General features: G+C 39.9%; 1 protein-coding gene across 1 annotated transcript; it reads left to right on the top strand.

Annotated features, from left to right (window-relative positions):
* The first annotated feature begins 538 nt into the window (after positions 1 to 538).
* Positions 539 to 16,500, top strand: slc22a16 (solute carrier family 22 member 16). Its single transcript, XM_061706939.1, has 8 exons — positions 539 to 684; positions 1,405 to 1,878; positions 4,581 to 4,698; positions 6,134 to 6,695; positions 10,036 to 10,163; positions 13,141 to 13,250; positions 13,491 to 13,590; positions 14,421 to 16,500. The coding sequence occupies exons 1-8, from the start codon at positions 641 to 643 to the stop codon at positions 14,613 to 14,615; spliced, it is 1,731 nt and encodes a 576-aa protein (XP_061562923.1). The 5' UTR covers positions 539 to 640; the 3' UTR covers positions 14,616 to 16,500.
* The last annotated feature ends 13 nt before the right edge of the window (positions 16,501 to 16,513 follow it).

Below are 16,513 nucleotides of genomic sequence, written 5' to 3'. Positions count from 1 at the left end.
GTGTCACAGTGGATGGGGTTATGCAACAGTGTGTTTACAACAGAGCTGCAGTCCAGGTTCCAGACTGCTACCAGAACGCGTCCCTAAAATAGGAGCTCAAGCTGCTCAGGTATAAGGTTACATGTGAAGTGAATTTTCTTTTTCTCTGGGTCATTCTGGGTTAGGCTGGGATTGATTATGTTCATTTGACTGGGCCTTTCACCACATTCCAGTCAGTTATGATAAAAAAGTAGTATTTTATAAACAAACACAGTCTGAGACTAAGATTAGGATTCTGGTTTAGTCTTTGTTTTCAAAAAAAGCTCATTTACAGCCAGGGGTGAGGTTTTTAAAACGCTGACATTAGCTTGTGGCGCGTCTGGTCTCTGGTTCCTTGCGCAGGACCGCTATACAGTACGTGCGTAAAGCCTGAATTATGGGTCCGCGTTAAATCGACGCAGAGGCTACGCCGTAGGGTACGGCGTATGGTCTGCGTTGGTGTAACGCAGAACCATAAATCAGCGTTAAATTTGTGCGCTCCTCCCACCGCGCGTCGGTGAAAGCTCGGATCTACGTTATTTATCGCTGTGGCGCGCATGGATCCGCTGTCCTCCTCGGAGACACGCATCTGGAGCCTCTGCGCACTGAAACCGCCGCAAAAATGACGGTGGAGAGAATATTCGACGAGCTCGGGCATTTCAAAAGGTAAAGTAAGCAGTTTGACTTTCAAACTTTCTGCAAACTTCTGATTTATTCCTGTATTTAATTTCCTTTGCTCTGGCAATGAGTCGGTGGGGGGCATGTCCAGTCTGAGGCGAGTGGTTATTTTTATTCTGGTGTAGGCAGACGTCCAAGTTTAAAAAGCACATTACAAACGAGGATTGGCAGTATTCATTGATGGTTTTAATGTTTTATTTTCAAATCATTTTACAGAATTTTACAGAGAAAACAAAAAGTAACGGTTATGCCTACTAGCAATAATTTCAAAAATAACTGGACATGCTCCGATCACAGTCTACTACATTTCAACTCCATGCAGTTAATAACAAAACTATTTTTTAATCACCACACATTTTTTGTAAATGCTTTATTTTTTTTGTGTATTTACTTTTAAAAGACACATCAAGCAGTTTTGAAATTCCATGTTATTAATCAAAAGTTGTTCTTAACATTCTTTTAGCCGAAAATGTATTGGTATTACTTTAACATTAAACCTGTTTGGACTTTTTGTTTGTTTGTTTTTTAAAAGTAGGCCTAATTTCTTTTATTAATTAAACATTATTTATTCTGCATAATGTAAAAAAATCTCCCTGATTGGTTCCTAACAATCAATAGAAAATTAATCATAATGTTGATTTACATTAGATTTGACACCAGATGGACTTGCCATTAAAACATATTTTCATGTGTCCTTTGTCTTTCCAGATACCAGGCATGTCTGTATTTTGCAGCAGTCTTCCAGGCTATAGCGTGTGGAATCCACTACCTGGCCTCTGTTTTCCTGGTTGAGACTCCCAACTTTGTGTGTTCTGTGCCCGGGAACATCACAGATGTCCTATATGGTAACATAACGCCATCTAGTCTGGAAGAAATCCTGCCAGTCATGTCAGGAAGTGGCCCTTTGGTCGTGAGGACTGCTGCTGGGGAGCAGTGGGAGCTTAGTCGGTGCAGCTGCGCCCTCCGCATCGGCCCTCAGGACTTTACATATGACTTTACTGGCAACAAAACTGTCAAAGAGTGCTTTGGGAAATACGTTTATGACCACAGCGAGGTTCACCAAAGCATTGTCACAGATTGGGACTTGGTGTGTGACAGAGAGTGGCTGGCCAAGCTGTGCCAACCTACATTCATGCTGGGTGTGCTGATTGGAGCGCTGGTGTTTGGAGACATTGCTGACAGGTAAGTAGGGCTGCAGTATAGGAGAAGGAGGGTATAAAAGGACAGGGGAGGGGTTTCACCATATGAGGAAGTTCTGTTCATTTGTGCATGGCAACAAGATCCCCATCAGGTGGAAATCATCACCTGAAGTAAATGTGTTTGCATCTGCAAAATAATCTGTAAAGAATATCACTGCAAAGACTGTTAAGAGTAACGCCACATGGCAGAGGTGGTTTTGAACAATTTCTCATTGCACTATATAGTATACCATGTTGTTAAGGACTTTATCACTTACAGCAGTGGTTCCCAACCTTTTTTCCTTGGAGCCCCTCCCCTATATGTGTCTAAGACCAGCCGGGCCCCCCGTACGTACTAGCACCAAAAGAGTCTTTAATTGAAAAAAATGAACATTAATTATGTTTTTTTGATAAATTTCTCTTTGGTTTACCCTGTATACATATGACTTTGTTTTTCTCACCTTCATTTTGTGTCACCAATGTATAACATGCACAAAAGGACAAAAATATTTCTGAGAAATGTCTCTTTTAATATGAGAGCAAAATGTTTTAACATTTTTCCTTTAACAACCTGTCGGAGTAGATTAAATGTTGAGTAATGATATAATAATAAGTAATGCAATAATTTCCTGTGTTTGTGACCAGTGTATAAAAATATTCAAAGACATTCATGAATTATTCCTAACAATGTCTTATGAATGACTCATTCGCAAATATAATTTTTACAACTACATAATTTCAAAGCAGACAAAGTTTCGTGCCCCCCCAGAGATCTCTGGCGCCCCCCCAGGGGGGGCCCGGACCCCAGGTTGGGAGACACTGACTTACAGTATCGTATCAAAAGAGAGCAATGTGATCAATGGTAGAGTCTTAGTTCTGCTCTTTTCTCATTTGGGCCAGTGTTGGGAGCCTCACCTTCCATCAGACTGCTTTTCCACAGACTCGATCCATCACAGAGCCATGTCATTACATCATTGTGTACATCTGTGAGCACCGGTTTAGTTTCAACTTATGCTGAACTGCTGAACACAATCAAAACAGGCTTTTGTCTCATCCTCAGATCACATTGTTTTTTTTATAATTTCCCCATCATTCAAAAAATGTTCGAATTAAGAGAAAGGAGACTCAGAAGAATATCAGAGGACGCTGTGTTATGTCTTCTTAGAGAAATCCTGCAACAGAGTGATATTCCATGAAAAGTCCAGTGTGGCAGAAAAGTACAGTGTTGTGCAGGATGGTTGTCTGGCAGCTGCAGGTTGTGTAGTAGCGTAACAGGGCTTCCCGGTGGGTGTGGGACTGCACCAAGGATCCGCCCTGAGCCCCCTTTTGTTTTCCAGGGAGATAGTTCAGTTATCAGATAACTAAACATGATGTGGCGATAGAGGATATGGAGTTGGCTGGTGTAACACAGGAACATGCATAAGACACGGTAGGATGGAAACGGATCCATTGTGGCGACCACTCAAGAGAGGAGACAAAAGAAGAAGAATACAGGAAAATTGGTCATGCTGTTTATACATAAAAATATTTCAGGTGTTCATATTACATAACCAAGAAGGGATTACTCTGCATTATTTGACAGGTTGTGAAATTTGTCATAAAATAGAGTTTTTTGGTGTTATTTAATGCTGGAAAGTATTTCCACGTTGGTCCACACTGCTGCACTTTACCTTCCTTCCTTTTGTCATTTGTGCCAATATAAAATGAATTTGACCAACCCAATTACAGTAAATCAGACCCAGCTCTAACAAACAAGTTTAATCAACTCTAATAAAACAGTGTGAAAATGATTCCCATATATATAAAAAAAGCTATATATATTATATAATATATATTGGGTTAATTTCATAAGTTATTTCTTTATGAGTTCTGCAGGTAAGTATTTGTTTGGTAATTTGGTGCCATAAAACATTATTCCAATGGAGCTGCAAAGCCGTTTAGTCATTCAAATGAAAAAAAATACTGTTCACAAATGCCATCTGCTTTTTGCAATAGTGTTATACTATACTGCTTATCTCTTCTACTAGAATACTGGTCACAAAGTTTGCGTTTGACACAGTTATTGTGGGTCCAAATGTAGACCCTAATCTCGTTGCCTCAAAATTTGCCAGTCAAAGAGCAAAATGTTCTCTGACTTGAAAGAATCATGAAGACCAAGCACTGAAAATCAGCTGAAATGCAATTTCAACATGCCCTTGTTGATTTCCTTCATGACTACTGAGCTCCCAAAGGAAGCAGAGCTTCCATGTTCAAAGCAAAGGGAATTCCTCTGCTCTTATTTCTGAAAGTCTTGATGTAAAGATCTACTGTTATTGTGACCTTTATCCGATGCAGGTACAAATAATATAAGTTTTCACCTCAGGTAGCCATTTTCACACTTTTTAATTATTTTTATTTTTTTTTATGTTTTGTAGTGATTTATTTAGAAAATAATACAGAGATAGACTGATTATATAATAACAATCAACTGTTGCCTAAATCTGCAACTTCAGCTCCATCAAAAGTATGATTGCAGCATTAAGCAATACTTGTGCAGCTGAGGAATTCTTTCATCTCCAGTGGTTCAACCACTGGATTTGGCAAATGCACAGCTTTTATTCATGGATGATTTAGTTGTACAAATAACTTTTCCCTCTTTCTCTATTGCCATCTTTCTCTGTTTGTGTCTTCCTTCTCATCTTTGCCGGGGTCGTGCCTTTCCACCAGAGTTGGCCGTGTGCGGATTCTGATGATCACCAGCCTCTGTCAGTTTGGACTCGGGGTCAGTGTGGCGTTCTCTGGAAACTACTACTTTTTTGTGGTGCTCCGCTTCCTACTGGCCATGGTGAGTTCAGTGACCCGTAATGGGTCAAATGTAGTAATTTACATAGTCTGCTGATAAACAAGCAGGTTCACTCTCTTCTGCATTTCTGGCTTTGCCTCTACACAACTACGTCTCAGCCACGTATATCCCCAAGCAAAGCCTCCAGATTAACCTTCTGTTAGTCGTTATGCAGCCAGGCCAACGTGGAAATCAAAGCAAGATGTTTGCTTTTCCGCATAATTCGACTGTGTTACTCTAGCTTCATGTATTCATGAAAGATGTCAGGGAATTACAAAAAAACTTCTTCTCCCAGAAAAGCAACAATACATCTTAAAAAAAGATCACAGTGAAGGTAAAATATTCGATTACACAAAGTAATGCGTGTTTTGGAAAGATCTGAATTCAAATGTCCCCAAAAGTGCACACCAAAGGAAGGATTTCCTTCTCCCTTGCATGCTAACCTGTAAACTGTATGTATAGTAAAAATATGACGTTTACATCTACTGTAAGTTGAGCAGATGTTTTAGCCCACAGCTTTTGATAAATACCCAACAAGATAACATTGCATTACCTTTTGAAAATGAAAGTACACTGAAAGTCCTGACCCTGCAGAGTCATCTATGAAACAGACAGAAAACTTGATCAGTTTGCTTATTCATAGCAAATAGTTAGCACAGATGTGTGAGTTGAGCATGCTAAACTCCAAATATGTTACAGAAAATTACCTCATAGATAGCATGTGCCTTTAAAAAAAAACAATAGAAAATACATTTATACAGGGAAGTAAAGGGGTCTTTGCAGTTGGAGGCACACATGGTAATGAAATAGTGATGAAAGGGACCCTTCAGTGAGTTTTATACCCCCCCCTCCTCAGCTACAGCTGTTGTTTTTCACATGGAACCAGGAGCTCAGATAATGCAGGCTGTAACTGGACAGCCACACTTTGAAGCTATGTTGTAGCTGCAATCCCTTTAATGCCAAGAGCATGCAACTTTTAAATTATAAAGAAATAAAGAAGTGATTTCACATGTGATTCAAACTAAGGCCATGCGTGACTGGTGGCTTAAGAAACTAAGGACACATACGTTAGCACAACTGCTAATTTTCTTCTTTTTTGTTTCCTTTTGGTCTTTTCTGCTTAGCCTACCCTCAAATTTAGTACTTAACTTTATTTATGGCGACTTCTTGTTGCAACAAAGGCTGTTGGTCAGTAAAACTTTGAAAAGCTGAATATGTGGTCTAAAAGAAACATCTAGCACTATTTAAATACTTAAAAAAGCAAACAGTGTACATTGTGTGGTTACAATATTGACACACAGTGTCCATAAATGCAATTCATCTCTTCACTACAAGCTTTTAAAATGACCAAATCCTGCAAGTAGTAATCTAAAACAGTATATCTTTACCAGATCTCCATCCCCTTCCTCCTCAAATGTCCCCCCTTTGCTGTTGACAGGTGTCCAGTGGTTATCTGGTGGTGGTGTTTGTGTATGTGACAGAGTTCACCGGCAGCAAGGTACGCACCTGGACCTCCATGCATGTGCATGCAGCCTTCGCAGTCGGGATCATGGTGGTGGCTCTGACCGGCTACCTGGTTCGAGTCTGGTGGATCTACCAGATCATCCTCTCCACCTGCACCTTGCCCTACCTGCTCTTTTGCTGGAAGTTCCCCGAGACGCCCTTTTACTTGATGGCTAAAGGTCGATACAAGGAGACGCAGGACCTGCTGGACAAGATAGCCGCCGTCAACGGTATTGAAAGCAGGCTGAAGGCGGAGGACCTCCTGGACCCCAGGAAGACAGAGAATGGCAAGGCGCTGCTGGACCAGGAGCGGGGCCAGGGGCCATTGGAGCCTGAGAAGAAGCTAACCATCCTGGACCTGTTTGGTAGCTGGAGGATGGCGGGCCGCACGTGCACAGTGTGGGCCATCTGGTTCATCGGCAGCTTGGGCTACTACGTCTTCTCTTTGGGTTCAGTCAATCTTGGAGGAAACCAGTACGTTAACCTTTTTCTTGCTGGTAAGTGATGAATTGATGACTGAAGTGTAGGAAATGGAGGAAAGTTAACAACCGACTTCTACTAAAACATAGAAATTTAAAACATAACCTGCAAATGGTATTTTTACCCTCTGCCATGTACATTTACACCCATTTCAATCCCACGTACACTGACACGCAAAGGTTTAGGCCTCCTAATGTATAATTGAGGCTCCTCGTGGTGATCTTATTTATTTTTTATCTAACACTTCCTTTGCCTTTGTCCTTTGCAATATGAACAGTCTTGTTTGAATGATCTTTGTTCACTTCCTTCAAGACATCTTAATTTAAGGCAAGGCAAGATAAGTTTATTTATATAGTACATTTCAGCAACAAGGCAATTCAAGGTGCTTTACAAGGTGCTTTAAGTGAGGACCATACCCAAAGCAAAAACGTAACAGCTGTGCCTCTTGAGGTCCATACTGTGGCCATTTATTCATTTATTTTTTTTGGGGGGGAGGGGGGGGGGGTCATGGCTGACTTGACAATGGCCAGTTTGGATTTCCATAGGTTTAAACCCCCACCAGTCTCTTAAACATTCTGGATGGAGGCAGAAACGTCTTCAAGACCAAAAGCATAGCAAGTCCAGTTGTCTTGATTCAAGCCATTGAGAGTTACTATAACCTGGATGACTGATAGTCTACACCAGCGTATTGTTCATGCTGTCCATCCATTCTTTTGCAGCCCAAAGCATAACTGATCCATCAAAAGGCTCAACTATTTCAGACATGTTGCCATTGGCATTAAATGTTGGAACCGTTTTCCTTATAAAAATACCTCTGCTTGTGGCATCCAAAACATTTCAGTTTGGATTTTATTTGTCCACACCATGAAACTGTTCTTTATTATAATAATAATAATAATAATAATAATAATAATAATAATAATAATAATAATAATAATAATAATAATGATGATAATAATAATGATAATAATAATAATAATACATTTTATTTATATAGCGCTTTTCAAGGCACTCAAAGACGCTTTACATTAATAACAAAACACATAGTACAATTACAATACACAGGACAGTACATAATGACACAACATGACACAGGACATTAATCACACATAAAAAGCAGTTCTGTCTTTACAATCAAAAGAGGAGTTGAACCCATATGTTGCCTCCAATATTTGGCCTTTCAGAAAATATTTAATCTTTTTTCCACTTAAGCATTTACAGTAAGATACATGTTGATCCCTCAGCTTTTCTGTCACTTCTTTAGTTTGTTCTGCTGTTGTCTGGTGTATCGATTTTTACTGCCCTACTTATGATGACAGAAAGTAAAAGTAGCCTGTAAGCAATTAGCCAAACTATCTTGATATAAATTACTTCCCCGTGGTTGCTAATAGAGAAAATGAGATTGGTTGCAGTAATACAACATTCTGATAAACAGATCAAGAACTGAGGAACTACTCAAGTCAAGTTGCCTTGAAAGCAAAGGGTTTCCCTTAACTTTTTGATTTTAATGCTAATTCTTCTTACATCTAATGTATCTTAACATATTTGTTTTTATGAATGTGTAAAGTTAGTAAGTTATATTTAAAGGTACACTATGTAACCATGACACTTTAGACCAAATGGGTACAGCGTATAACGAGAAAGTTTACGTCAGCCTCTGGTGCACAACACAACTAAGTGCACAGTATCCACCTCCCTCATCATGCCAGTCCACTGATTGTATTCTGTGTTTACAGCAGCGAGTGTAGAATTAAGGCGTTACTACTACTACTACTACTGTCATTTAGCAGACACTTTTATCCAAATCGATCTACGTCTGAGAGAACAACACAAGCAAGAAATCAAATAGGAGGGTACAGCATGGTTAAGTGCTGGTCAGACTGCTGTGTTTGCTGATATAAAGGCGTTGCTTTGTAGCTGTTTGATGCCCAAATCATCTGGCCCATTAGAGTAAACAGCTGTATAATGTCATTGCTGAGCCACACTCACCAGCCTTGGATTGAAAAACTTGAACTCATTGTGATGGAGGAATGTTCGTTCAGTTTGGATAATGTTATGTTATAATTCTGCAGATGACATACTTCAAACAGTTGTCCTTTCACTGAAACACATTTGACAACTATCCCTTTAGCATCAGAACCGATTGCTTATGTGGACATATGGAGAATGGATTGCCAGAAACATATATTTAACGGCTGGTCTGGTCCCAGTTTACATTTTTTCCTGCTCTTGGGATTACGGTACCCTCGAGCTTCAAATCTGTCCTTTAACAATCCTTTATTTTTTTGAGAGATATAAGTGCAATCTTGATTTTTTTTTTAATTTTCTTTTTATCATTTGATGAGGAAAATGCTATGCAGCAGCTTTTCAGCATGATACTGCTTGTCTTTCCAATTGGTCACTGATAAATTTAGAAACATGTTTCATCCAAAAAAGGTGTGTGTTCATCCTGAGGAGAGGGAGTTGACATAAAACTGTTACTCCTGCATCTGTGGGGATGTCTTAATATGACTGAAATAGTAGCAGAGTATCTGATCAGCCAGTGTACTCCCTGTTCATCTGAAGGATTTATATCACCTCTAGTGGGACAGACAGGTATTACAACAAGGTTTGCTGTATTTTTAGTGGCGCTTTCATCATCGCAGTGAATCTATAGCCCCTTTCACACAGAGATTCCGCAATATTGGTGTAAAGAAGTCCTGCCAATACGCCGCCTTTGTTGGTTCACACAGAACCATACAACGCCGGCATAACGCCGCTCCCGTCTGTAAATTCACACAGCATGCCGGCGTTCCGCAATCAGAGGCGTGACGACAGCGTCAGCGTCTAGTGGCATGCCGGCATGCCGGCTGTGTCATTCACACAGACCCCGTTTCGGCTCTGTGACTACCTCCGCTGCCGGCTTATTGGTGGGGCCACTTGGCCCCCCCATTCCGCCTCCGTGACTTTCACACAGAACAGCGAGGCGGCTTAAAGGCGCAACGTTCCCGCCTCGAACTGGCTGTGTGAAAGGGGCTTATGTGTTAAACATGGAGTGATAACATAACTTTTTTAAATTCTTACATCCACTTGGTTTACATTTATATATTTTAAAATGTAAATTAGTGCTTTGAGAGATGCTTCACCAACTTGGTATGTTTGCATCCTTGCACTGAGGATGATGTTTATGTGTTGCCCTTTCGCTTTAATTCTGATAAGGAATGTAAGTAATCCCTGTTTTACTTCCTGCAGACATAAAGTCAGCTAAAGTCATTTGTGCTTCTCCAACATCTCAGATAATTATTAATGTCCCTTAGCCGGAATGTCATTGTATAAGGGCCACGGGAACCTCTGACCAGTGTGACTGGTTGTTTCCAGGTGCAGTGGAGGTTCCCTCTTACCTGGTTGGCTGTTTTGCAATGGACCGGATTGGGAGGAAGAAGACGTGTGCACCGGCTCTGATCCTGGCTGGGGTGGCTTGTATGCTCGTCATTGTGGTACCCTCTGTACGTGCACAGATATGCACTGTTTTGCAAAATCTGAATGTAAATGTAGAGGCAAAAGAAACCCTCATGGTATGCTAGTTGTCCTGCAGTTCTGCAGTCAAACCACCAACATTTGTCAAATCATGATTTAAAACATGGCATGTGGCCGTTCTGCTGCCGTCAGCAGGATGTAAGTAGCTGAATGTCAGCAGCACAGCAGAAACAGAAACAGAGTAGGATAAGAGTAAAATGGGTTGTTTAAAGCATTTCCTGCTCTTGAGCAAACTATTTGGAGTGCCCTGGGCCACTGGATGGCTAGAGTTGTTTAACATTTCTGTAAATATGATCTTTGTCTTTAAAAGACTATCTTATCAGAGTCAAACATGTAGAGGCGGCATGTGTACTCCAACAACAGCAGACTGAATAAATTTACCTTTCAGGTCTGTGAAACGGCACCAAATTATTTAGGGAAACTGCTTAAAGTTCTCAAAAAGAAGGGCAACATTACCATGGCTACTCTGACTGTTTCTGTTTGTCTGCATAGCAACTGTAATATTGGCGGAGGTGTAAGGAGGACTAATAGCTCCTTGAAAGCTAACTATAAACTAATCCGTGTTTGTATCAGTGACCACTTAAACTGCATCTGCCTGTTTTTTGTCAAAATATTACAAATAAACTCTGTTAGCAGAGTGTTGGGAGTTTCTGGGAAATTTGCCATCTGTGCAGCATGGAAGAAATCCACTCTTTCAACAACTGACTCCTTGTGATAGAAATAAGATTCCCTGTGTTCGGTCTGAGTGGTCGGGACAGTGTTTTTCCAGAAACAGACATATTTGTGCCATACATTCCCAATGCGGCGCTTAAAATAAGACGAAATAGCATAAAATAAAAACAAGCTAGATAAATTAGCTGCTTGTGCTTAACACCAGGACATCTCCAATATTGAAGTTTTTTTAGACCTAGTGCAAACAGGAGAGTATCCCTTATTTGGATGGGGTTACGTCAGACAGCTGCCTTCCCCCTGCAGGTTATAATATGGCAACAGGCTGCATCACAGTAACAGGGTGAGTTTAATTATCCATGTAAAACAAGCAGTGGAGCGTTGTTGATCAGGGTTTAGATTTGGTTTTGTGTACAGTTACAAACAGTGACCCACGAAGACCCACAATGTATAAAACAATAATACAAGCCTTTGCTTTTAACTGTGTTGAACACACAAGCATGAAATATTCATTTCAGGCAGTTTTATACACTAAAAACACCCATATGCATGAACATGTACCGTATATGGACAACCATTGTCTATCGTCTCTAGATAAATTAAAGGCTGCATTAGTCAAAGTAAACCATGTATTTATAATAATGCGCTGTTTACAATGTTCCTGGATGAGTCCAAGAGCTATAATCAGATGCATAGAAAATACACACAATATGCATACAAAATCACATTTTTTGCTATTTTTTTAATTTTAGGGAAGACTCCAGTGTTAAAAAGAATGATTACATACTGTATATATGTCGGCTCTTCCTATCATTGTGAAGCAGAATTCACCAAGCGTTCGACTGTTCACACACTAATAGCTGGGTACGCTGGGTTTAGACCATCGTGAGACAGGTTAGTTTTTTAGTTAAGTCTTTTAAATTCTCTACAAAAATGCAGGAGATGCAGTTGTACAATTGTGCATGCTGCAGAAGGCGAGATGATCGCTGCTTATGGGAACATTTCTAGTGTTGAAGAAACAATGGACAAAGCTTTAGGTCACGTGACCCATGGGTTTCTGAGGAGCAGTTTTGATGTTTTTTTTCTTCGTATGGGGCTCAGCCATGTTTCTCGGGAAGCCGACAGTCAATCAAAGTTAGCTCTGGCTACCAGCTCCTTCAGGGGATCCCTGCCAAAGACAGCTGGCAGATGTTTACAGCTGCATACTGTTTAACATAATAGAAAACTGCAGGGGTTGGTGTTTCCATTCAACATGTTTTTCGAAAAAGCATAATTCTCAGTATCTCGTCCTGCAACACTTCTCTGCAAAACCACGAAAAAGAAAATCATAACATTGAAGAAGATGGATGAAAACATCTTTAGTCTTTGATATTGCGATTCCTGCTGTTGAGAAAATAGCCAGATGATGAAGGTACCGGATGATCATTCAAATGATTATTCAGAGGCAAAGCGCTTAAGTAATGTGCAATGATGTAGTGTTACAGGACAACTATATCGTATTAATAAGGCCAAGAACAGCTGGAAACTAGTGTTTGATTACTTTAGATTGACCGGCTATGTCACATATCCAGCGCTGCTGGTGACGTGGAAATTGGCATTTCCATTACACAGTAAAGTGGATTATTGAATCACCTGAAAACCCCCCTTGTGAAAGCGTAAAAAGGTTTTTGCAGTATTTGAGTTTTTTTTTAATTAGGAGCTGTTTCCATTACAGATTTTCTCTTTTCAATATTTGGGTTTTACGTAAATCTATGGATAATGGAGACGCGACTACTGACTTGACGGTGAAATCAAAAATTACTGTCACATTTAGCTGGGTTAGTACAAATGGCTGGTTGCTTCTGCTCTAAAGTTGGACATTTTAACATGACAGTTGATGGCGATAGACTCACTTCTGCAGCCGGCCTCTAGTGGCCAGTCCAGGAACTGCAACGTATCTTAGTTCTGCATGAGCCTCAGTCCGGAAGCTAGATAGTTGGTGCTTGTTTGGTATTGATCAGTCTACCTTTATAAAGGTATCCCAGAATGCAATGCACGACAACAGCAGGAGTCAGTCAGAGCAGTTGTTGCTATGGCAATCATAGCAACATGCAGTACATACATAAAGTGTATGTGCACTACACAGTTTGGAAAATGGATTATGTGTAACTGCTTGGTCACTGTACCATCTTGTGTGTGTGACCTTTCCCCATAAGAACAAAAATCAATGGGATGTTGTTTTTTACTTGTCAAGGATCCATCTAATATTATCCTTATTATGCTGCCCCTTCTCAACAGGACATTGAGGTTCTAGCTATTGCTCTGAACATGATAGGAAAGTTTGCTGTTGCAATTGCCTTTGGCCTCGTCTACCTGTACACCTGTGAGCTTTACCCTACAATCATCAGGTAAGATGTAATAAACAAGGTAACAACATGAGATATGTCTATTTATCATTTATGTTATAATGTTAAAAAAATGATTTTATCATAACATAAAGGCAGGGTAAGCAATTATACATGATTCCAAACCAGAATATCAACAGATGCAACATCATCATGGAACCCCTTTCTCTGCCATTTCATCCCCACCCTTCTCCGCCCCTGTAACTGAATATCTGACCTGGAGTGTGTATGCTTCTCTTCCAGGTCTCTGGCAGTCGGTAGTGGCAGCATGATGTGCCGTGTTGGCAGTGTGGTGGCTCCTTTCTGTGTGTACTTGGCAGACGTCTGGATCTATCTACCTCAGGTATACCCATCATTTCTCATGGCAAACCCTTTGGCCCAAGACATAGTTTTCAATGTTGAATACCCAGATTACCAGGGTATTGATCTGTATCTATGTTAGTATTTCTATGTGGTTCCGAAGGAAGCTTCTAATATATTTTCTCCAAAGGTTTACAAGGCTCTTGTTGTTGGAGATTGTGTCATCAGAGGTTGTGCATGACGCTCTGGGTGGATAATAAACCCAATAAGAGCATGAATATAATTACAGGTTATGTTATGTGTGTATGCACTATTCATCCTTAAAATATTGCCAAGACAGTAAACTACACATTATTGATTGTTTCAGTAAGGACATCCACTAGGATTTTTAATTTAAATCATGTGGTGTTACACAGAAAAATGCCCAAAAAATGAAGGTAAACACGATAGGTTGCCTGAAAACTGGAGAATCTTCTCTGCTTTGTTTGTCATTTCTGTGTATTACGGCTGTGTTTTCTCTGTACAACAGAGTAGATAAGAGCCCCTTCTAGGCATCATAACACAATGTTGCTCTGTTTACTGCCAAACAGGTGTTTACATGACTGTATTTGGATTTTGGCAACATGATGTTATCATAAAATGTACTTGTTCAAAACTGGGTGTAATATGGCCCTCCAGCACTGAGTTCATATAGACTTGCATGAAATAAATAATCTCTTGTCTGATTTCACAAATGTTTGACTATTCTGCTGACATTCAGTCACATTTACATATTTAGTTTTTTATTATATTTCACCAAAAAAATGTGTACTTTCAGTAAAACTAACTATATCAAATGTGCTCTTTCTTTAATTGAACACGATGCTTGTGCAGCTCATCGTAGGAATCCTGGCATTCATTATTGGAGTGCTGACAATGCTGTTGCCTGAGACCCTGGGTAAACCTCTAACTACAACCTTGGCGGAGGCTGAATCTCTTGGTCTTAAACCCAACAAGGAAAGCTCAGCCCAGTACAACAAAGGTGGCGAGGATGGAGTGGAGCTGAACCAACATGCAGCTAAGGCCTGAGCTCTACGCTTCAGGAAAACCAGACATTTGGAAACATCAGCATTGGAAAAAAAAGAAAAAAAGCATTTATCTAAACTTGTGAACTGACTGATTTATTTTGACATTTTGTCCTGCAACATGACCAATAGTGTACTACAAAATAGGTCCTCAGGACTTGCACAAACCCTTCTGCATGCATACATGAGTCAGATTGGAAATACAGGATCTTAACAACATCATGTACTATGTGTAGTCTTTTTGTGCATGACTTGCAAGCTCAAGAATACAAGTCACATGAATTACCAAAGGAGAGTTTCAATTCAATTTCAGTCTTATTTTTGTTGTTGATGTCATGAGTTTCAGCAACTTAGTAACAGAAAATACTTCAGGGTTGATATTACTGGATGAACTGACTACAAAAATAAAACTTAAAGGTAGGGTAAGGGATGTATGGATGATGTCAAGTCTGCTGATATTTGTAACAAACCATCAAGAAAGCTACCTCTTCCTTCTCCTCCCATCCTGAGCAGAACACAGTCCATCATGAGCAGGAACCCTCCTCTTGTCTGTGATTGGCTGGAGCAATGTTTGTAATGGGTTTGGGGGAGCGTTATCCCAACTGTCCCCAGTTTATTGAAGGAGGGCTGTGCATGATGACAGTTATCCAGCTAGCGGAAGCTGAGGAGAGATTGCATGAATGTGACAAAAGGTGTTCTGGGTTAGAAATTGTGCAGAATCCCTTACCCTGCCTTTAAAATAGAAACTAATCAGTTAATTTGCTAAACAAAGGAGGCAACAACGGTAATCATAGTTTACTAAGCTAGCATTAATATGTGATAAATACTATACAAGATAAAAGTGGGCTGCAGAATGGGCCCAAAGTGTATTTGTCCACAGGTTCCATGGTGTTTGTCCACAAGAAATGTCTGATAGGAGGTTCTATGTGGTTTTTAGGTGGTTCATTTTCTAATGTGGGCCATAATTAGTTACTAAAACTACTATGGACCCACACTATTTTGCTCCTTACTTAGCTTGTGCTCCCTATAGTTGGCTCATAATACTGAAACCATAAAGGACACATGAATTTGCCAAGTCTAAGTGCACTCTGCAGTCCACTTCATCTCCACACAGGGCCCACATGAACATCCTGGCTGGGTAGTTACTAATTAATAACCAAAGTCAGTCCAGATCATTGCCTTAATGCATATTTTACATTTAAAAACAAACAACTCACACACTGTATCATGTTTTACACAACATAATAAGTTAGTGTAATATAACAGATTGTATTTTTTTAGAATTGTAATCACCTTTTGAGCATACTTCTATCGATCTCAGGGCATCCATATCGCTGTGAAGCTGTAATCTTAAGCATATTGTAATTTTACATCTGTTAAACATCTTCAGTTTCATTTTGCTTAAGATGCCATTGATAAGTTTTACATTACAATGTAATGTGAGTGGATGTGTGGGCGTGTTTTGTGTGTTTGTGTGTATTATTGAGTGCGTTTGTTAAGTTGATGTCCTGGGTTTTCTACATGCTTTTATCATGTTTGCAATCTAGATGCTGGACGTACTGAAGAGAAAGTACATAAAACCACACTGCATCACTGTGTGTTCAAGAGTCAAGCGTTTTTCGCCAGATGTTTGGACCAAAAACAGATTGAACCACAATAGTAAGGTGATTTATATAGTGGATTCTGTTATAGTCTACTACTATGGGAGTAAATCATGAAATAACTGGTATACTAGAGCTTAAGACATTTAATCACCTGGTGCTGAAAAAACTCAGGTCCAGCTGGCAGTTTTACAATCAACTGTATTGATTTTTTCTATGAATAGCTTCTTTGTAAGTTGTTTTTTTCGTTGTTCTGGAACAATAAATGATGTGTCTGACAACAGTGCACTTGTAAGTTCTG

The sequence above is a fragment of the Cololabis saira genome, chromosome 18, assembly GCF_033807715.1.
Source record: "Cololabis saira isolate AMF1-May2022 chromosome 18, fColSai1.1, whole genome shotgun sequence".
Lineage (NCBI taxonomy): Eukaryota > Metazoa > Chordata > Actinopteri > Beloniformes > Belonidae > Cololabis > Cololabis saira.
Note: the sequence above shows the minus strand (reverse complement) of the source record. Positions and strands in the feature narration are given on the sequence as shown.

Excerpts from the sequence above, each read along its gene's own strand:
- slc22a16 (XM_061706939.1), top strand. The coding sequence starts at position 641 with ATGACGGTGGAGAGAATATTCGACGAGCTCGGGCATTTCAAAAG. Across the intron at positions 6,696-10,035 it reads CGTTAACCTTTTTCTTGCTG|GTGCAGTGGAGGTTCCCTCT; the intron begins GTAAGTGATGAA and ends GGTTGTTTCCAG. Across the intron at positions 10,164-13,140 it reads TCGTCATTGTGGTACCCTCT|GACATTGAGGTTCTAGCTAT; the intron begins GTACGTGCACAG and ends CCTTCTCAACAG.